This window comes from Octopus bimaculoides, chromosome 2, assembly GCF_046866305.1.
Source record: "Octopus bimaculoides isolate indiv1 chromosome 2, ASM4686630v1, whole genome shotgun sequence".
Lineage (NCBI taxonomy): Eukaryota > Metazoa > Mollusca > Cephalopoda > Octopoda > Octopodidae > Octopus > Octopus bimaculoides.
Genome location: NC_142929.1, coordinates 75924105 through 75946604, shown reverse-complemented (window position 1 = coordinate 75946604; position 22500 = coordinate 75924105). Strand labels below are relative to the sequence as shown.

At 37.2% G+C, this 22500-nt stretch overlaps 1 protein-coding gene across 6 annotated transcripts in view; it reads left to right on the top strand.

Annotated features, from left to right (window-relative positions):
- The window catches only part of LOC106873354 (E3 ubiquitin-protein ligase NEDD4-like), a 352751-nt gene that overhangs the window by 97857 nt on the left and 232394 nt on the right, over nt 1-22500 (top strand). The window contains exon 2 of one of the 6 annotated variants that reach the window (XM_089347034.1): nt 1696-1813. The exons of the other annotated variants lie outside the window; for them this stretch is intronic. Coding sequence (XP_089203160.1) covers nt 1784-1813 — 30 coding nt within the window. The 5' untranslated portion in view covers nt 1696-1783. The remainder of the gene's footprint in view (nt 1-1695; nt 1814-22500) is intronic. 6 annotated transcript variants of the gene reach the window in all.

The window sequence follows — 22500 nt, the reverse complement described above, 5'->3', positions numbered from 1 at the left end:
CTTAGAAACTATGTGGTTGTGAAGTGTACTTCTTAAGCACACAAATAACTCCGAACTCACTGACAATAAAATTACACATACGCACGCATGCACGCACACACACCTTTCTTTTTCTATACTGATAAAGGTTGGATGGTTTACCACTGTCCAGGTTAGCTCTTACATAAACTTTTGTCCTAGATAGTTTGGGAGAACGACATCTTGTTTGAACATTATTAAATTTGATGTGAAGGCAGTGAGCTGGCAGAATTGTTAGCACGCCAGATGAAATGCTTAGTGGTATTTCACTGGTCTTTACGTTCTGAGTTCAAATTTTGTCAAGGTCAACTTTGCCTTTCATCCTTTGTGGGTCGATAAATTAAGTACCAGTCAAGTCCTGGGGTTGATGTAATCGACTATTCCCCTCCCACAAATTTCAGGCTTTGACCCTATAGTAGAAAGGGTTATTAAGTTTGACATGTGGATGCTCTTCCTATCACCATATGCTGGATGCTCTTCCTATCACCAATCACTCTACAGAGTGTTCTGGGTACATTGTTTTTCATGGCACTTGCACTAGAGGGATTGTCTTGTTATCAGACCTTACATTGTCCCTACTTATTTGCCAACCACTGAAAATTTAATTTTACTTGAGAAATATAGATTTGGATACAAAAGTAAGTTTGTTCAATTGTTTAATCATAATAGTTGCTGTGTCACAGCAGTAATGTGTGTGTGCTTTTAAATTGAGTTATAGCCTTGGTAATTATCGTTTCAGTTCAAGTTTTAATATATTTAATTAAACATTTGGAAGAACTGAAACTTTTTAAAAACACTTGGAGATGATAGAATTCCATGTTATGGATGTGTGGGTGTTTGATTGTTCAGCTGTGGACAGTCATGTTACAGTTATTTTCCCTGTCAATGGGTTCTCTGCTGGTTTTATACCTTTGAAGACATGTGGAATATGTCTAGACGTGTATAATTCCTTAGTTGAAAAACAGCTAAGGGTTAGAAACAGGAAAGGCATCCAACTGTAAAACAATATCTCAGTAATGCATTCATATAACTCATGCTAGCATGGAAAACTGGCATAAAAAGAAATGAATGCTGTGTGTGTGTGTGTGTGTGTGTGTGTGTGTGTGTGTGTGTGTGTGTGTATTCATGTGCTTTGAAGATATGTAGAATAAGAAATATCTTACTCAAAAAATAGGTAAGGGTTAGAGACAGGAAGGGCATCCAGTTTTAAAACAATATCTCAATACTATATTTCTCTAACCCATACTGGTTTGGAAAAACAGATGTAAAAACAAATGTGTATAGTTTTTTTTTTCATTGAATGTTTTCTTTCCTGATTTATAAAGTGAATGAATAATTGTAATCATTTTACCTAATTCTGAATATTTACAGTAGATTTATAAACCAAGTCACAACTAGGAAAAACATGTCTTAGATCAGATATTTTCATTTCTCGATTTAATTCTCATTATAATGGTATTTCTTCATATCCATCTATTCTTTCATCCATTCACCCATTTGTTTATCTAGCCTTCCATCTATCCATCCATCCAATCATCCATCCATCTGTCCATCAATGCATGCATTCATCCATTTGTCCATCCATCCCTCTGTCCATCCATTCAGCCTGTCTGTATATCTCTATATTTCTCTTTCTTACTTTATCCTCTTTTTTCTTCTTTAAACTGTTACCATCAGGTCCAATGTAGCCAGCTTCAAATATGGTGAAATTTCTAGAGAAATTTTTGGATACTGATGATGTACCAAGCATCACTTTGACCTAAAGATGCTACCCTGGTCACCCTATCTGGAGCAGGTTAGTTGCTACTGCACCTGACTGATCTTCTAAGGGGGGTCTTCCAATCAATAATCGTTATTTTAAAATTTTAACCCTGCTTTTGTGTTGCTTTCATTTTGCTGATATTTTTTATTGTACTTGTTTCAGTCTATATGTTGTGGCCATGCTGAGGTATTGCCTTGGAAGATTTAGTGGAACAATTTGGCCTCAGTACTCATTTTTTAAGTCTAATGCTTATTCTATTGGTCACTTTTGCTGAACTGCTAAGTTAGGGGGACATAAAAAAATCAACACAAGTCGAGTGGTGGTAGTGGGGACAAACACAAACATGCATACACATTCACACAATTTCTGTCTTAGAACTTCACTTACAAGGTATTGACCAGCCCATGGCTATAATAGAAGACATTTACCCAAGGGCATGCAGTTGAGCAGGATCTAAAACCATGTGGTTATAAAGGGAGCTTCTTAACCGAATATCCATGCCTTTGCCTGCTGTAGAAACCATGCCAAATCAAACTGGAACCTGGTGCAGCTGTCTGGCTTATCAGTTCCAGTCAAACCATCTAACCCATGCCAGCATGGAAAGCAGATGTTAAATGATGATGATACACACACGCACACACACAAGTAAGCACATAAAGGCAGAACAATAATACTCGAATACCAAAGGTAGAGTAATATCTTTTTATTAAAGCCCCCCCCCCCCCAAAAAAAAAAATATATATATATATATATATATATATAATGGGCTTTGTTCAGTTTCCATTAACCAAATCTACTCACAAAGCATTGATTGGCCTGGGGCTATAGTAGAAGACACTTGCATCAGGTGCTGTGCTGTGGGACTGAACTCATAACCATGTAGCTTCAAAGCAAGCTTCTTAACCACACAGCCATGCCTGCACCAGTGTTTGATGAGGAATTTCTAAGTAACCAGCACATAGGGAATATGGTGTAGAAATCTGGCATTTTACAACCCAGTTATTATAGTCAAGTAGTTTCATGCTAGTTATAATTTTCTTTTGTTACGGTTTGTGTTGTGTCATAGTTATTTCACTGTCCTATTCTGGCATCTGTATAGAATTGTTATGTATTGTGTTGCTAGTATAGAATTGTAGTTATGCTATGTTGTTAACCTACTTCTTATTGTTGAGTGCAGCATGTCATGCAGATCAGTAGCCGCTAGATAACAAATTCCAGAGAATGTTCCAAACATATCAGTTGGTAGTACTGTCCCTATTCTCTTATATTTATCTTGTACTTTGAAGGTGTGTCTTCACCATCTCTCTCTCTCTCTGTGTCCCCTGCCACCAGCTGAGGAAGCCATGTATTCACTTCAGCAGGTCTCCTGTTCCTGTTTCTCTGTTCATATTCTCATATCCTTCAGTACTATATTCCACTCATGTGAGGGGTTCTATCTTGTGAATTACTTGGCAACCTCACTTGTGCTGGTGCCCAGTACAAGAAAGCACCCAGTACAAGAAAGCACCCAGTACATTTTGTTAAGTGGCTAGTGTCAGTAAGGGTATCCAGCTTTAGAAACCATACCAAAGCAGATATTGGAACTTTGCATTGTCCTCTGGCTCTCATTGGTCCCTGTTGAACCATCTAAACTTTGCCAGTATGAAAACTGAGATGTTAAAGTAAATGAAGATGATGATGGTGTATGTATATATATTTATATATAAAGAATATTAGTGGTTTAATTCACTCATGATCTAAACCAATAGGTACACTGCGTAAGTGCTATAATTGGTCATTTGTTAGGTTCCAAGTTCACAGCTCAGGCTGGAGCTAGGGATCTGTAATAGGCTTCTGAGTCAGCAGGAACATATTTAAAGGAAAAGAAAAAGAAAACCAAGGCAGAGCAAGTATCTCAGGTCATTTAGAATATTTAATTAAAGCAAGGTGAATCAAACATGGAGACGTAGAAGTAATTAATGTCTTACAGCTGTTTCTGGGATATCCCAAGTGATGGGTCAACATCTCCATACACTGGGAATACCTTGGAATACGCAGTGTATGGAGATGTTGGCCCATCACCTGGGATATCCTAGAAACAGCAGTGTAACATTAATTACTTCTACCTCTCCATTTTTGATTCACCTTACTCTAATTAAATATTCTAAATGACCTGAGATATTCATCCTATTATTTTGTTTTCTTTTTCCTTTAATATTTGTATGTATGTATATTTGTATGTATATATGTATGTATGTATGTAAATATGTTTGTATATATGTATGTGTTTATATATATGTATGTATGTTTGTATATATATATATGTATGTATGTGTGCATATATATATGTAACTGTTAACCTAACTTAGTTTACTTTAAAGTATGGATGACTTAAGTTTACTTTTAACCTCCCCATTCTTATAAACACCAAGTTGATAAATAACTCACTTTGTAATCATAAGTGCACCAAACCTCATGTGTGCATATACTCACATTTTTGTGGATGCTTGTATGAGCGAGTGTACTCGCGCCATGCAGTTTGCCCAAGGGTATTTATACATCCATACCCGTTAATGGTTATTTTTAATACTTTTCGCGCTGGATTGCACATTCATTTCTCTTTTTGTCATCTGTGATTTTATTTTTGATTTTCTATATAAATGAAGATCTTTCCTCCTTCTGGCTGCTTTTCTCTCTACAAAATGAAAAGTTACATTGTGGAACAATCATTTTAACGAGTTGTATTTATTTATCACCCAGTGAGATATATCTGACCCACCAGATGCTCTTGAACCAGTTGTTGAGTATCTCACCTAAGAGGAATTGATGCTAGATGTGTCGAAACAATTGTTGTGATTAATAATATATTCTTGTATATTCCATCTTCTGTCTTTCATTTGCTATATATACATACATATATACACACACGCACACATATATGTATGTATATATATATATATATATATATATATATATATATATATATATATATATCAACATCATCATCATCATCGTTTAACGTCCGCTTTCCATGCTAGCATGGGTTGGACGATTTGACTGAGGACTGGTGCAACCGGATGGCTACACCAGGCTCCATATATATATATATATATATATATATATATATATATATATATATATATATATATATATATATATAATACATACACTCTCTCTCTCTCTCTCTCTCTCTCTCTCTCTCTATATATATATATATATATATATATATATATATATATATATATATATATATATATAGAGAGAGAGAGAGAGAGAGAGAGAGAGAAATAGAACAGGTAAGAGAAGTGAGGTGAGTGAATAGATGTTTATTCCATTCATTTATAGCTGTTTCATGATTTTGTTAGTTATATAATAGATGTTACATCAACTTTTGCACATATATAAAATGTACATATAAAAAGTATAAATGTGTATATATATTATATAAACATTTGTATTTATACTACTCCTGCACTTTGCACATTATCCCTCTGCTTTCTGATCTGTTCTTCTTTTTGATCCACTTCTATCCAAACTGAACTTCCACCTCTGTTCATCACTCCCTACATTCACCTGTACACCCATTTCTATCCATCAGTCACTCTCCCCTCACACCACCTTCATGTACCTTGGAATGCTCTGGTATCTAGTCACCACCATCTCTATCTTCTTCCCAGTTACTCCCACCTACCTCTATATAATGCAGGGTAGCCGTGTATCTCCTCTATAGTAAAATTCCTGGGCTGCCCTCCTTCATACATTTTAGTCCCTCAATGCTCGGCATACATACAACCACCACCCAACTCTCAATGTTTCTCCCTCCCACTTATTTGAAGATATATTTTTCTTTGTTTCTTTTTCTATATCCCTCTATTGTACTTTTTTGTCTTGCGTGTAATCTGGCAACCTCACTAGTGCTGGTTACAAAAAAGCATCCTATATACACTGTGAGGTAGTTGATATTAAGAAGGGCATCCAGCTGTAGAATCCATGCCATAGCAGACACTGAAGTTCAATACAACCCTGTGGCTGCTGGATCCCTGTCAAATCGCCCAACCCATACTAGTGTGGAAAAATGGGTTTTAAATGATGATGGAAAAAAGAAAATGTAATAGTCCCTTCAACCTCTTGGAGCTTACATACAGTTTACTGGCAATAAGTGAATAAGAAATGCCTCCTGTGGTAGGAGTAAATCTATCCCAGACAGCCTTTTCTAGAAGGTTTGCTATGAATTCCTGATTGTTAGGTGAATTGAGGTGTCTAGAATTAACTTTCATTCTTCTGCTGGGTATCGACATCCTAAAGTTTTGACATCTAGCAACTGACTTGGTACAGACCAACAAGGTTATCCTCCATCTCTGCACCAACAATTTTGACCACCTTTTCAAAAACATCTTTACTGTCCATAACCATGTTTATAAAATCGAAAAACAGTCCAGCAGCCATGGAAACTTTTTTTACACCTAAAATTATTGAAACATGGAGTAAACTACCTGCATCACTCAAAAACTACTGGAATATTGTATCCTTGAAATATTTCCATGCTTCCTGCACTCTTTTACCTCTTTATGGCTCTTTTACATTTTTTTGTTTGTTTTTGTATTTGTTGTGTTTCTATCTTATGTACTCTGCATGTATCTTTAGTTTTCATTAGTTTTTGTTTGTTTTGCTACTGCTTTCTGTCTTATCCTTTGTCCATTGTAGTATATCTGAGCACTATATACAGTAAACTCATTATCATAGCCTGCATTAACAAAAATCATTCACAAATTTAAATAAAATTTGTGTACTGTTGGGGAAACATGAATACTGAATAAAGATTTTCTTTGGCAAGAAAAAATTGAAATGTTTAGAGTAGCTTTGAGGTATAAGGTAAGGAGTGGGATTGTTGTTGGCACTCCGTCGCTTACGACGTCGAGGGTTCCAGTTGATCCGATCAACGGAACAGCCTGCTCGTAAAATTAACGTGCAAGTGGCTGAGCACTCCACAGACACGTGTACCCTTAACATAGTTCTCGGGGATATTCAGCGTGACACAATGTGACAAGGCTGACCCTTTGAATTACAGGCACAACAGAAACAGGAAGTAAGAGTGAGAGAAAGTTGTGGTGGAAGAGTACAACAGGGTTCGCCACCATCCCCTGCCTGAGCCTCGTGGAGCTTTAGGTGTTTTCGCTCAATAAACACTCACAACGCCCGGTCTGAGAATCGAAACCGCGAGCCCGCTGCCCTAACCACTGGGCCATTGCGCCTCCACCAAGGAGTGGGATAACCAGGTGGAAAGAGTTTTAACAGGAGGTCAAAGGCCAGAGTGAAGAAGCAAAGAGAGGCAAGGGGAAGACTAATGAATTATACAGACACAAATACACTCATCCATCTAAGCACATATGTGTACATATGCATGCATGCATGCACATGCACACACACACACAAATCATCAATTTGATGCCCATCTTCTGTGCACAGGTTGGATGGTTTGACAGGATCCAGTGAGCAGCAGGCTTGTGTCAAGCTCCAATCTTTGCTTTGGCATAGTTTCTGGGGTTGGATACCCTACCTGACAGTAACCACATTACAGAGTGTACCGGGTGCTTTTTTTCTGCACGACAGGATTCTTTCAGTTTCTACTCACAAGGCTTTGATTGTCCTATAGTAGAAGACACTTGCTATAGTAGAAGACACTTGGCTATAGAAGCACAAGGCTATAGTAGAAGACACTTGCTCAAGGTGCCTCGAAGTGGTTGCTAAACAATCTTCTTAATCACACAGCCATGCATTTGCCTATTACAAATATAATAATTGGAGCAGTTGGTATGCTGGTGTGGTTGTTATGTTCAGGGTATTTCTGTTTTCAATGGAGTCAAGTAGATTCATTGAAACTACCAGAATTTCAAGTGATTATAATTACTTGATAGCTGTGTGTGTGTGTGTGTGTTTGATTTTGAGTGTGCATAACTGTGTGTCAGTTTATATGTTTGTGTTTTGTGTGCATGTGAGTATGTTTGTGTATATGATACGAGCTGTACCATGACAAACTATTTAAGAAAAAAAAAGGTGAATTACTGTAAAGCTATTTCAGCTTCTTCCTTTCTTGACATAGAAACCTTTAAACTGAAATTGCCAATTTATATGTTGAATAATAATAATAATAATAATAATAATAATAATAATAATAATAATAATAATAATTTTCTTTATTCATATAATAATAATTTCTTGTGGTGATGAAGAGGATGATAGTGGTGAGGATGAAGATGATGATGAGGTAAAGATGGAGGGAGGTGGTGGTGGCAGTGGTAGTGGTAGTGATAATTGTGATGATGGCGATGATGATAATGTCTTTATTCTTTTAATATTAATGATTTCTCATGATAATAATGGTGTTGGTGTTGGTGGTAGTGATGATGATGATGATTACAATTATTATTATTATATGAACATGAGGGACAAAGTACTCAGTGTCATTACTTCCAGCTTTAAGTTCTGAGTTCAAATTCTGCTGAGGTCAATTTTGCCTTTCATCCTTTCAAGGTTGATGAAATAAGTATGAGTTGAACACAAGGGTTGATGTAATAGACAAGACTCCCATCCCCCAAATTTCAGCTTTTGCACCTATTGTAGAAAGAAGTATTATTATCAGGCAGTTTTTACGTGTCTAGTTGTTGTTGTTGGCACTCCGTCGCTTACGACATCGAGGGTTCCAGTTGATCCGATCAACGGAACAGCCTGCTCGTGAAATTAACGTGCAAGTGGCTGAGCACTCCACAGACACGATTACCCTTAACGTAGTTCTCAGGGATATTCAGCGTGACACAGTGTGACAAAGCTGACCCTTTGAATTACAAGCACAACAGAAACAGGAAGTAAGAGTGAGAGAAAGTTGTGGTGAAAGAGTACAGCAGGGTTTGCCACCATCCCCTGCCGGAGCCTCGTGGAGCTTTAGGTGTTTTCGCTCAATAAACACTCACAACGCCCGGTCTGGGAATCGAAACCGCAATCCTATGACCACGAGTCTGCTGCCCTAACCACTGGGTCATTGCGCCTCCACGTGTCCAGTAGCAATAGCAAAAGAGATTGTATAGTGGACATGATCAAAGGGGCTGAAGACAAACACCTTCCTCTTTGGCAAATCCCTCATCAATTTCTTCAAGTTTCACTTAAAGATGAAAATGAGAATAGAGAGAGAAGTGTTGCCTTCCAGCCATTTTGCTGAAAGTTGGATGAGAGTGGTGAGCATGATGCAAGTGAATGGGCCTGCCCTGAGCATGCACCTGTAAATTGGGGATAAGGAACTGAGAAAAGGCACCTGCTCCATAAGTCAGGGTATCTGTGGTTTTATGGGATTTTTCCATGAGCAGCCCCCAAACACCTCCTCCTTAACGAGGAATACTCATTATTAAAATTTTATTACACTTTTATGTGCAAAACCCTCTCAACAACATACACTTACAGACACACATTCAATGTTCTGTTCTGTGCCATCCTTAATGTTTTTCTTAATATAAACCTTTATGGTTTATATTATTATTATTATTATCTCGCTTCTTCTGAAGCCTTTGTGGCAATAAATACAGTTATTACTATTATTGTTGCTGTTGTTGTTACAACTATAACGCTTCTTTGCTTTGGTGTATATACATGGTAAGTAGAGGGGAATAATATATTTCCTTGTTCAAGTGATACTCAGAAATTAAAAATGTCATAAGAGTTTGTTTGACTTGAGAATGACCTAACTCTAGCCATTCTCACATTGCTTTTTTTTTCCTTCCCTTTTCTTTTTTTTTTGTCATGTCAAGTCACAGAGATAAGTTGGTTGACCGTCTTTCTTTTCTTTACCAGACAAAAGTGTCTTTAAGAATGTTGTTTGGTTAATAGTCATGGTAACAAAATTGCAGGCAGGTAATGAAATAATCAGATAAAAGTCTTCAGGGTAGCTTCCTTGTTTATTCACAGATCTGATATTTATCCTGTTAAATGTGTGACTATGCTTCTCGTGTACAGATAGTTGGTGCTTTTGGCAGGTTTCTTTTTTCTTTTTGTCTTATGAGTTATTTGGTGATGTCACTCCACTTAGAATCATTGCTCCTCCCCTTTCTCTCTCAGTTATAAGGGCCACTTTAGGCCCTTAGTCTTGTATCATGCAAGCTGATCTTTATTAGTGCTGGTACCATGAGAAAAGCATGCAGTGCACACTGTAAAGTGATTAATATTAGGAAGGGCATCCAGCTGCTGAAATCATGCCAAAGCAGTCCTCCAGCTCATCGGATGCTGTTAAACTATCCCGCCTAAGTCAGTGTGGACAATGAACATTAAGTGACTCCTCCTCCCCACCTCCCCATCTTCCCAACCTCCCCATCCTCCGCCTCTCCATGTTCCTCCTCCCCTCCTCCCCTCAGCAAGATTTGGACTCAAAATGTGGCTGTACAAAACTAAATGTTGTATCACATTGTATCTGTTAATTACAATAACCATAGTTCTATTCTGTTCTTAAGTGTTATCTGCTCTCATCATCATCATCATCATCATCGTTTAACGTCCGCTTTCCATGCTAGCATGGGTTGGACGATTTGACTGAGGACTGGTGAAACCGGATGGCAACACCAGGCTCCAGTCTGATTTGGCAGAGTTTCTACAGCTGGATGCCCTTCCTAACGCCAACCACTCAGAGAGTGTAGTGGGTGCTTTTACGTGTCACCCGCACGAAAACGGCCACGCTCGAAATGGTGTCTTTTATGTGCCACCCGCACAAGCCAGTCCAGGGGCACTGGCAACGATCTCGCTCGAAAATCCTACAGGAGCCAGTCAGGCGGTACTGGCAACGGCCACGCTCAAAATGGTGCATCTCATGTGCCACCCGCACAAGAACCAGTCCAGGGGCACTGGCAACGATCTTACTTGGCTTGCCGGGTCTTCTCACGCACAGCCCATTTCCAAAGGTCTCGGTCCGTAGTCATCGCCTCGGTGAGGCCCAATGTACGAAGGTCTTGCCTCACCACCTCAGCCCAGGTCTTCCTGGGCCTACCTCTTCCACGGGTTCCCTCAACTGTTAGGGTGTGGCACTTTTTCACGCAGCTATCCTCCTCCATTCTCACCACATGTCCATACCAGCGCAATCGTCTCTCTTGCACGCCACAACTGATGCTTCTAATGTTCAGCTTTTCTCTCAAGATACTTACACTCTGACGGGTATTCACATTGACATTACACATCCAACGGAGCATACTGGCTTCATTCCTTGCGAGCTTACGTATGTCCTCAGCAGTTACAGCCCATGTTTCACTGCCATGTAGCATGGTTGTTCGTACGCATGCGTCATACAGTCTGCCTTTTACTCTGAGTGAGAGTCCCTTTGTCGCCAGCAGGGGTAAGAGCTCTCTAAACTTTGCCCAGGCTATTCTTATTCTAGCAGCTACACTTTCAGCGCACCCACCCCCACTACTAACTTGGTCGCCCAGATAGCGGAAGCTATCGACTACCTCTAGTTTTTCACCCTGGAATGAGATAGAAGTTGTTTCCTGTTTGTTTGCAGTCTTTATTGCACCTGAACATCTGCCACAAACAAAAACTAACTTGCTAGTTAACCTGCCTTTGATGTTGCTGCACCTCTTATGTGTCCATAGCTTGCACCGGGTACATCTTATAGAGTTACTACCTACTCCTTTTCTACATACTGAGCAGGGCCATCTACCTGAAGGGGTTTGTGTTTTATCTACCTTCCTACTTATTAGGATTTTGGTTTTAGCTAGGTTGACTCTAAGGCCCTTCAATTCAGCAGGTTGAATATCAAGGATACCCAATTAGGTTGTCTAAGATCCCTGTTTTACAATGGATACAATTAGGCACATGGTGGGGTCCCAATCCCTTCCATGGAGACTGGCCACAAGTCTGTAGTCTGTCAAGAGAATGTCCTAGATGTACCACACATCTTGCTGTTATGTCTTATGAGCCATTGACCATATTGGGTTCAGCCATTTCAGTTTTTGTGCACAAGTGGATGCAATTCTTCCGAGATTGCTGATATCTTCTACATAGTTTTGCTCACCAACCAAAGTGAATTACTGTAGTGTAGTCATCAGTGTGTGCCACCAATTTGTTGGAGCCACAAGTGAGAGATGTGAAGTAGTTGGAGACCAGTGCTCCTGTCCACATCTAAAGATGTGCAACTGACAAGTATAATAAGTTGGCAGTGAATTGGCAGAGTTGTTAAAATGTGAATATGATATTTGTTCTGACTCTTAGTGATCTGAGCTCAAAACTCACTGAGGCTTGACTTTGCCTTTTAACCTTTCAGGGTTTAACAAAAAATATATACCAGTCCATTGGGTGGGTGAGGCTGTGAAATGGTGAAACTGTCAGAAGGTTGGTAAAGATGTAGTATCTCTTACAGTTGTCTGAATTCTGACAGCAATGTGTATAATGACTCTGGAGCCAAACTGTTCTGGCCAAAGTCAGTGGTGTTTCCTTTGGATAAATATCAGTGGTGTGGAGGAGGGGAGACTTGCATTTATGGGTAACTGCCAGTTTTCATAAAAAAACTTTAAAACTTTTATGCAGGCCTGCCCATAGATGTAGAGGCCCACATAAATAATTATTAGATAAATCAATAAAGTATGAATGAGTATAAGGGTTGAATACTACAAGGACTACAAACTAATAAGGGAATACGTAACCCTTTAGCATTTTGATTACTTTGTCAAGTGTAATAGACTCAAATTCCATGAAGTTCAAATTCTACACTTTGCCTTTCATCCTTTCTTGGGTTCAGTATATATAGATGTATATATATCTGTTTGTGTCTTTATTTATGTTGTTTTGAATTAACCTTGTATTATCTTGTAGCTTTGAGATTTTGTTGATGTGATTGTATGTTTTTAGACTGACATTGTAGAGTAGGTATGAGAGGCCAGATCTGACTGTTTGAATATAAAATAGGTAGAACATTTTTATTGGATATGGCTGGTTTAAATACTAAAGGGGTAGAAATAGCAGCAATGTCTCCCTTAACTCACTCCTCTCTCTTCTATAAAAAAAAAAATGAAGGTTGTATTGGGTAATGTCATCCAAGATAAATCATCTTCAAAAAGAAGAAAAATTATAAGGTTTATTGTATACAGAGTTCAGGTGTACAACAACTCATCAGAAATGATGTAAAAGAGGACAGAAAGCAAAGATGTAAGTCAAATGGAGAAAGGCAGTAATGAATGCTAGAAATACATGCACAGTACAGAGAATAAAACACAAAAAAAAAAAGAAAAGTGAACTGTAAAAGGGCCACAAAGAAGAAAAAGTGTGTAGGCACGTCAGGAGTAGTGTTGGTGAATTTTTTCAGAAAGCATGGAATTATTGAAGGATGTAGTGTCCTGACAGCTCACACCTGATGTGGGTAGTTTATTTTGAGTTTCGACAATTCTCAACATTAATGTGATTACTGTAGAAACACCATTGACCATAGGTCCACTAGCAAGTCTTTCTAACATGTTAAAAAACCATGACTAGCAAGTCTTTCTAACAAATTAAACAATGTACAGTCTTCGTTTTTGTATATTTTTAGAATGACATTGTAGAGTAGGTATGAGAGGCCAGATCTGGCTGTTTGAGTATAAAATTGGTAGAATGGGTATTGAGACATTATATTTATGAACTTGTGGAAATACATAGCATGACCTATAGCTTATAGATACAGTGTAAATAGTTTAGTGAATGAGTAGACACACAGTTTGGCCTATCTGAACAGTGCACAGGTGAAGTCACTTGATATAAACAGAAGGAATTACTTAATAGATTTATAGACATAGTAGAAAGTTCACTATCTCTAACAGCAAATAAATTGATAAAAAAGGTCAACCTGGGTTGGGTACATAATGTGTCTAAAGAATATAAAATGGACAAAATAGGAGCGCCATCGATAAATTTCTCTTCAATGGTGTCAGTTCTGCTTGTGTACATAGTTTAAATGTCTTGGTTCTCTCTAAACTGTCTAATAGCTATAAGATCTTCTGGGAATGTTGTCTGTGATAAACACCTGGATAAAATGCCAGTTTATTTACCAACTGCTTCATGTCATGAAGAAGAGCTAAGCATCCTATATACTTAACTATGTATGTGATATATTTAATATATAACTGCAAAATACACACTCATACAGACACACACATGCACATACACATGCACACACACACACACACACACACACACACACAGACACACACACACACACACACACACACACACACACACACACACATTAAAAACATTATAAATGCATAAGCAAACGAGAAACAGACACAGAAGGTTGCCAACTCCTCATCAATTATCAGTCAGAGGGTCAAATGAAATTATCAATATATATATATTTATATATATATAAATATATAAATATATATATATATATATATATATATATATATAAGTTCAAAAAAAGGAAAAAGACAAAAAATGACAACAAAAAACAACAACATGAGGACGTGATACAGATTGTGTTACTAGATGCTCGGGAACATATTTAATATATAACTGCACACACACACACACACACACACACACATATATATATATATATATATATATATATATATATATATATATATATATATATATATATATATATATTAATATTCTACTTAGGCATTGCGATACTAATAACCTAGTGTAGAGCTCAATATACATATGCTTCAGAATGAAGTGTTAGTCAAGTACAGAATAAGAAATTGAGATGACAAAGGAATAAATGATTATGTTACGAACTTCATTAGCTTACAGCTGTTTCTGCTATAAGATGCAATGAACTCATTGTTAAGTACCTGAATATCACCTTATAGCTTTATCAGATCCCCCAACATGAAGTGCAGCTTATTTGGGAAAAACAATTATATATGTGTGTGTGTGTATATATATATATATATATATATATATATACACACACACACATATACACACAAAGAAAAACATTACAAATGAGAAAATATATACATATGTGGGGAATAAAATTCAGAAGCTACTCTCAATTTCTTACATATATATATATATTTATTTATTTATTTATTTAAAGTTCAGTACTACTGCATGACACTTTGAGTAACTGTCTTTCACTATAACCTCAGGCTGGCCAAAGCCTTGTGAGTGGATTTGATAGATGGAGGCTGAAAAAAATCCCCATCGTGTGTGTGTGTGTGTGTGTGTGTGTGTGTGTGCCTGTCTGTCTCCTTGTCTTGGTATCACTTCATAGTCATAAGCAAGTGTCACTGTCATTCAAGCTGTGTCCTTCATTTCCATTCTGTGCTTGGAGACATATCATCTTACTTGAAAACAGGTGAGGGTTGGTGACAGGAAGGGCATCTGGCTGTAAGAAAATCTACTCAAAGGAATTCTGTCTGACCCATGGAGAAGTGGATGTAAAAATGATGATGATGGTACACACTCACCCACAATTGGTTACTATATTGTTACTCTCTAGCAATTCCGCTCACAAAACATTGGTCAGCTCAGGGTTTTATGTAGAGGGATTGAACCCAAAACCACTTAGTTGTCAAGCAAACTTCTTATCCATACAGCTATACGTGTTTCTGTACATTATAAATTGAAATGCCATTTTTCTTTCTATGCCTCAAGAAACTAGAATATCTGTCCTGTAAATCTTGGAATATTTTGTCTGGTTCCTATATTCACACATCTGTAATTTACTACTTCTTCACTCCTCCGTGCTTTGCAATAAAAAAAATCAATGATGTTAGTCTTGATTCTTTGATAGAAAATGAAGAATAAGATCAATTTCCTGTTTTTCTCCTTAGTGCTACTAATCTCTATCTCTCTGTGCTGTCTGATTCTAAACAGCTGTAATTCTCTGTAAATAGCATTATTTTTTTCTATCAATTCACTCAACCATTCATTCATGTATTCTTTCATTTATATATTCCTTCAATGCTTGGTACAAAAGCCAGGCTATATATTCTGATCCTCTAGAGTATTACTGCGATATAGATGCAAACATGACTGTGTGGATTAAGAAGCTCACTTTGCAACCATGTGGTTTCAGGTTCAGTCCCACTGTTTAGCATCTTGGGCAAGTATGTTCTACTATATAGTCCTAAGCCAACCAATGCCTTGTAAGTGAATTTTGTAGATGGAAACTTTACAGGACCCTCACACACACACACACACACACACATATATATATATATATAGTGTACTGTTTCCATGATGGAAAGATCAACAAAAAAAAGTACTCCATCGGGTGAGAGATAAATATTACTTCAGACATGTTATAAAGCTATGTTTGACTTGTTCTTAGTGCATGAAACTAATAATAGTACATAAAAACATATATTGTGTTTATTAAATAACGTGCACATGTGCATACACACACACACATCAACAAGCTAGAAACATTGATGTCTATGAATCCTGATAGATGGCGACACTGAACAGATAGGGTGTTTTCACACCTTTTTACCACAAAAAAAAAGTTTCTTTATGGTAACTGCAGTAAATTGACCAGTTAGTTGAAATATGTCACTAACATATTTTAACTAACCTAAACTTTGCATATATGTATTTTATCATTTGCCTGATTACAACCTGTGCTTTGGAGTTATTTGGTAGTTTCTTGGTGCCTTTGGCGTCTATTTCAAGTGTGTAGGAGAAGGGTTGTTTTATCCTGATCCTTATATATATATATATATATATATATATATATATAAATGAGAATGTGTGTCTGTCTGTCTGTGTGAATCCCTAAAACTCGAGAACTACGCAACCAATTTCATTCAAATTTTACAGATGCCTTACTTAGGGTTCCAGTTGTGTTTTAGTCAAAAAAACAATTTTAACTTCTTGCAGAGTTCGAGCCCACGGCAACATAATATCTCCTCCACTATTTAAGTATTACGTGTCAAAAGTGAAACAAAAACACTCATGTCAAATACTTTCACTTTAAAAATGAAACTATTCCACTAACTGAAACAATCACATCTCGATACTGTAATGACAGATACTTTCAGAGAGAGAGAAAGAGAGAGAGAAAGAGAGAGAGAGAAAGAGAGAGAGAAAGAGAGAGAGAGAGATGTATATGTATACATATAGATGTATATGTACACGTTATTCCACTAACGGAAACAATCACATTTCGATACTGTAATGACAGATACTTTCAGAGAGAGAGAGAGAAAGAGAGAGAGAGAGAGAGAGAGAGAGAGAGAGAGAGAGAGAGAGATGTATATGTATACATATAGATGTATATGTACACGTATATGTATAGATATATATATATAGATATAGATCTATATGCATACATGTATATGTATACATATGTGTAGATGTATATATATATAGATGTACATGTAATATGTACACATATATACATATATATACATGCATACAGATATCTATACATATATACACCCATCACACACATACACATGCACACAAACACACACATTAGTAATTTGTTTTCTTATCCAAAACTATGTCAAAAGTACTGAATGGATCTTTATGAAATTTGGAAATTATATTCTATGTATAACGGCCATAACTCCCATGAAAATTCATATATTTTTGATGTTGATGAAATTTTAACCCGAAAATAACAGATGAGCATTATTTGTAATTCAACGGTACAACAGTGTAAGACTACCCTTTCAGATATACTTACATTGTGATTTCTGCAATGTGGTGCATAAATTGTCAAGTAAATGAGACGCATCTTTGCCTCCACTGATTCACTTGCAAAGTGTTGAGTAAAATTATTTCGTTGCAGACCTCCTTTGCGTCTTTTTATTATCACTGTGACACACATAGTCCCCGGTTGGTAACATTGATTTCAAGACCTTCCCAGATGAGAGACTGGTTGTTCTAAGACATTTATCGATTGTAAATTTTGTCTGCAATTTGGAAATTATATTCTATGCATAACGGCCATAACTCCCATGAAAATTCATATATTTTTGATGTTGATGAAATTTTAACCCGAACATAACAGATGAGCACTGTCTGTAGCTGGTCTTCTCTTGGAAGAGCCCTGCTTCTCACATGGACAACTATATGTTGGCTGCTCAAGAGTGGGCAGCAAAATAAACCTATTTGCATATGCTCCACAAGGGAAAACAAGGAACATTGTTTACAACGAGGTGTTATAATCACAACAGCAAGAAAGTATGTACATGATCACCTTCTTTTACGAAACTTCATTGACTTTCATATATTTATATTGATATACATATATATACGTGTGTTTGGGTGCGTGCGTGTGTGTGTGTATACATATCTCTATATATAAAGATGAGAATGTGTGTCTGTCTGTCTGTGTGTCTGTCTGTCTGTGTGTGTGTCTGTCTGTCTGTGTGTCTGTGTGAATCCCTAAAACTCAAGAACTACACAACTCTCTTTTACAAACCCAGTGAAAATACATATATTTCATATGTCAAAGAAATTCAAGCAATACATATAACACCAAAGTTAAAAACATTCCCAACAATTCCACAATCCCCAACCTCCAGAGCTATTGAAGAAACTGTTATCATCAACTGACCAAGATTCCTAACATTTGCAAAACAAAATTAGACAATACGATGCTGTACTACAGATGACATCATTTGGAACCACAAGAGATTTAACTGAGGTAGCATTCATCCAAACTTTCAAGATCCAACCTCAGATTTATCATCGCATTGTCTCTCTACTACCTCTGTCAAATGAATCACCAAAATTGGCCTTTCATTATTTATAATCTGTACCTGTTTGTTTGGTTACGAAATAAAATACACAAAACGTGTTTCTGAATTACGTGTATTTACTTTATATAGATATGAGTTGAAAACTTTCTTCTAGCATTCCACTTAATGTCTATGTTCCATGCTGGCATGGATTGGAGAGTTATTAAGGTAGAAATATGGTATCATAGCTACTAACAGTTGAGGGTTGCGTAGTCTAGACGGCGTTTTTAGATTTCATTATTCTCTTTAACCCGGGCAAAGCCTGGTATTTCTGCTAGTATATATATAAATAATACAAAATGGGACAAGAACACAAAACATCCAGACAGTTAGGTGATACAAGAAAGTGAAAACAAAACATACAAAGAAAACAAGGACAGGTCATTCTGAGTTTTCTTTCATCAGTCGAGATTCAGATTATCTTTGCAATTTCAGCTGGTTATACTCTACTCGATATTGCTCCAATCTGGCCAGCCCCAAGGAAAAACTAAGCTAAGAGCATTAGATTCCTTGGAAGAAAGCGGCGAATGTATACAAAAACTAGGACGGATAAAAACGAACGTTGTTACACAAATACAATAAAAATGATAAAAGGACATAACAACAGGTATCTTTCAACTAAGGACGAATTAAATTAAGCTGGCGTGTGTGGAAATAAAGCCTTACGGCAAGGATACAAGATTTCACAGGCACAGGGAAGATTATTGATGTTGCATGCACAACGGCCGGCCAAGAAAGAAAGATCAGGCTTGGCCGAACGCCGGTCATGTGGGAAGAGAAGAGAGAGAGGTAGAGGCAGAAGGACAAAAGAATTAAGGATGGGCTAGAAAAAATGACAGGGACACAATGAAGTGAAAAGTGGAGGGAAAGTGAGCAAGAAGAGAAGGCAAGGAAATGTGAGCGAGGGGGACGAAAGAACGAAGAGTGGAATGAACGAATAAGGGTGAAAGGGCTGATAGACAGAAATAGAGTCGTACAAAATTGAGAAAAATATATACTTACACACACACACACACACATATATATATATATATATCACTTAGGCTTTGTGAGACTAAATAACCTGGTTTAGAACTCAGTATACATATGTTTCAAAACAAAGTGTTAGATGAGTATAGAGCAGTAATAAGAAAAAGAGGTGACATCAGAAAAACTATGGTTATGTTATGAACTTCATTAGCTTACAGCTGTTTCTGCTGCTATGAGATGCAGTGGACTCTTAGCTGAGTACCTGAATAATATCCTATACCTTCATTGGAGTTTTGAATATGAAGTGCAATAGGGGTCCATGTAAGACTTTTGGGGGTTGGTGCAGGCAAAATAGTAAATTGAGGATCCACAATATTATTTTAAGGGTCCATGTGAAATTTTTGCTTTAAATATATTTATTGCAAGAAATGGGTTTCTTTCTCTAACATTTTATGTAGTTCAACCCGTGTGAGGAACAAAATATGAATTTTGAAAGAAATATCTATAAAACTAGTTTTTAAACATCGAATAGCTATGGGGTCCACCAGAATAAAATAGTAATCAAAGGGGTCCTTAGGTAAAAAATATTTCAGAGTCACTGTGTTATATAAACACCTTGTTTTACCTTTGCATTATTTCAGTTTTTCATTGATGCTATGTTCCACAGAATGTGTTTTGTGCTAGTCAGGTTCCCATTGAACATGTCTACCTTTGTTGACTCTGTGTTTGGTTTCTTCTATATCCCCAACTTAGACTTAACATCTGCTGGTTCAGTGGATAGAACTGTAAATAGGTGATGCAAAGAAATACAGTTCACATCTGTCCTCAGTTCAAGTAGAAAGAAGTTACCTGTCACTCACAAGTGAGTATGACCTGGGGACTTATACCACAGTTTTGTTAATTTTTTGAGGTCCCTATATAGTTGGGTACAGACATGGACAGCCTTCCTATGCTTAATCCTGTGAAACATTGCATGTGTGACAGCTGGAAGGAGAGAGAACTGTGCCAGGGTTGTCACTCACAAGCAAGTGTGGCTTCATAATACATACCATATCTTTGCTAATTGTTTTAGGTGCTAAGGTAGTCACAAGCTGATCTAGACATTCATTTGGCTTTCCTTTTATGTTGAAGGTTAAGAATGTGACAACTAGAGGGAGAGGGAGAGATAGGTGGGGAGGGGGCTACATCAGCAATCAGTTGCTTTTCATTTTCAGCTGAGTAGACTGGAGCAACATGAAATGATGTGTCTTGTCCAAGGAGATATCATGACATCTGGTCCAGGAGCTGAACCTATGATATTATAGTAATGAGTCCAGCACCCTTACAACTGGGTCATAAGCTTTTTTAAAAATTCATTAATGATTATTCTTGTTATTACATTATTGTATCAAAGAGCTGAAGTAGTCAACAAGAAACTACTTGGATACTCTACTTCAGTTCAGAGCCCAGCACCAATCATTTTGGCCAGTCATCATCATCATCGTCATCATCATCATCATTTAATGTCTGTTTTCCATGTTGGTATGGGTTGGATCGTTTGACAGGATCTGGTGATCCACAGGGCTGCATTGAGCTTCAATGCCACCTTTGGCATGGTTTCTATGACTGGATGCCTTTCCTAATGCCAACCACCTTACAGTGTATACGCTAGCACTAGTGAGATCACCAAGTAACTTGTAAGACAAGAATAGAAAAAAGGAAAAGCCCCTCAACTAAGTGGTGAGCTGTGAGGGGTGGGGGTCATACGAGGTGCTAAGAGGTTAAGATATGACAGAGGGACAGACACAGGTGTCTTGCTATGGAGGTAATTACACAGCTACTCAACTTTATATAAAGATTAGTGGGAATAGCTGGGAAGAAGAAAAGATGTCCGTGATGAAGTGCCAGAGCAAGCCCTCAGGCTACAAGAAAGTGAGCATAAAAGAGGATATGGACTGTGGATTGGGTGGGGCATAGGGGTAGTTTCATATGAGCATGAGGAGAGAGTATTAGATGGTTGGATGCAGAGGTAGAGGTGAATGTAATGAGTGATGTACAAGGGTGTAGGTGTGACTGTATGCTACAATATATGGTGACTGTTATCTAACACCTCATCTCATGTTGAATTCATCTACACAGGTAACAAGTATTCATCACCAGGTGCATAATACCTTACCTCAGTGCAAGCAATTTGATAATGTTAGTGGTGGCATTCTGACAGTTTGCCAAGAGATAGGTTTGTTCTAAACTTCAGTGTTCTATTCCAAATGTAAGTCAAAGGGTAAAGTGTAGGTTAAAGTTTAAAGTTTCAAATAATTTGTATGTTTTCTCTATTATGAATCAATCAGTAACAACATAAGAAAACAATTGATAATTGTTTTTTTTTTTTACATTTTTGTTAGTTTTACATTTGTCAGAATTGTCAGGGTGTTGCACAAAATACCTTGAGATATTTCTTGTGAATCTGTAGCTTTTGAGTTCAAATCCCACCAAGATTTCAATGAAATAAAGTACCAGTCTACTAACGAGGTTAATGCTATCAACTAACTCCATCCCTTCAAAAATTGCTGGCCTTATGTCTAAAATTCAATACAAAAATTAGTGATAGAATTGTTACAGCATTGGGAAAAGAAAAGCCTTACAACATTTGTTGTGAATCATTACATTCTGAGCTCAAATCATACCAGTATCAACTTTGGCTTTGATCCCTCTAGAATCAGTAAAGTAAGGTGCCAGTTAAGTACTGGAGTCAATGAGATGAACTTACCCTTCCTATCAAAACTGCTGACCATCAAATTTGACACAAGATGGGAAAGGGCTCACTTTGGAACCACATAGTTTTGGGTTCAGTCCCACTGTGTGACTCCTTAGAAACAATTATCTTACATATGTAATGAGAACTCCTCATTGTTGTCATTCTGATTATGAGACAGAGAAATATACAGTAAGCTGATTTTGGTTGAATGCTTGTTTTTGTATTACACATGCATAATGAGTTAAAAACTTCTGTAGGTATTTTGAGAAAAAATTCTATATGCTAGATGCTTCAGTTCACCAATCTGTGGATATTTTATGCCAAAACTTTTA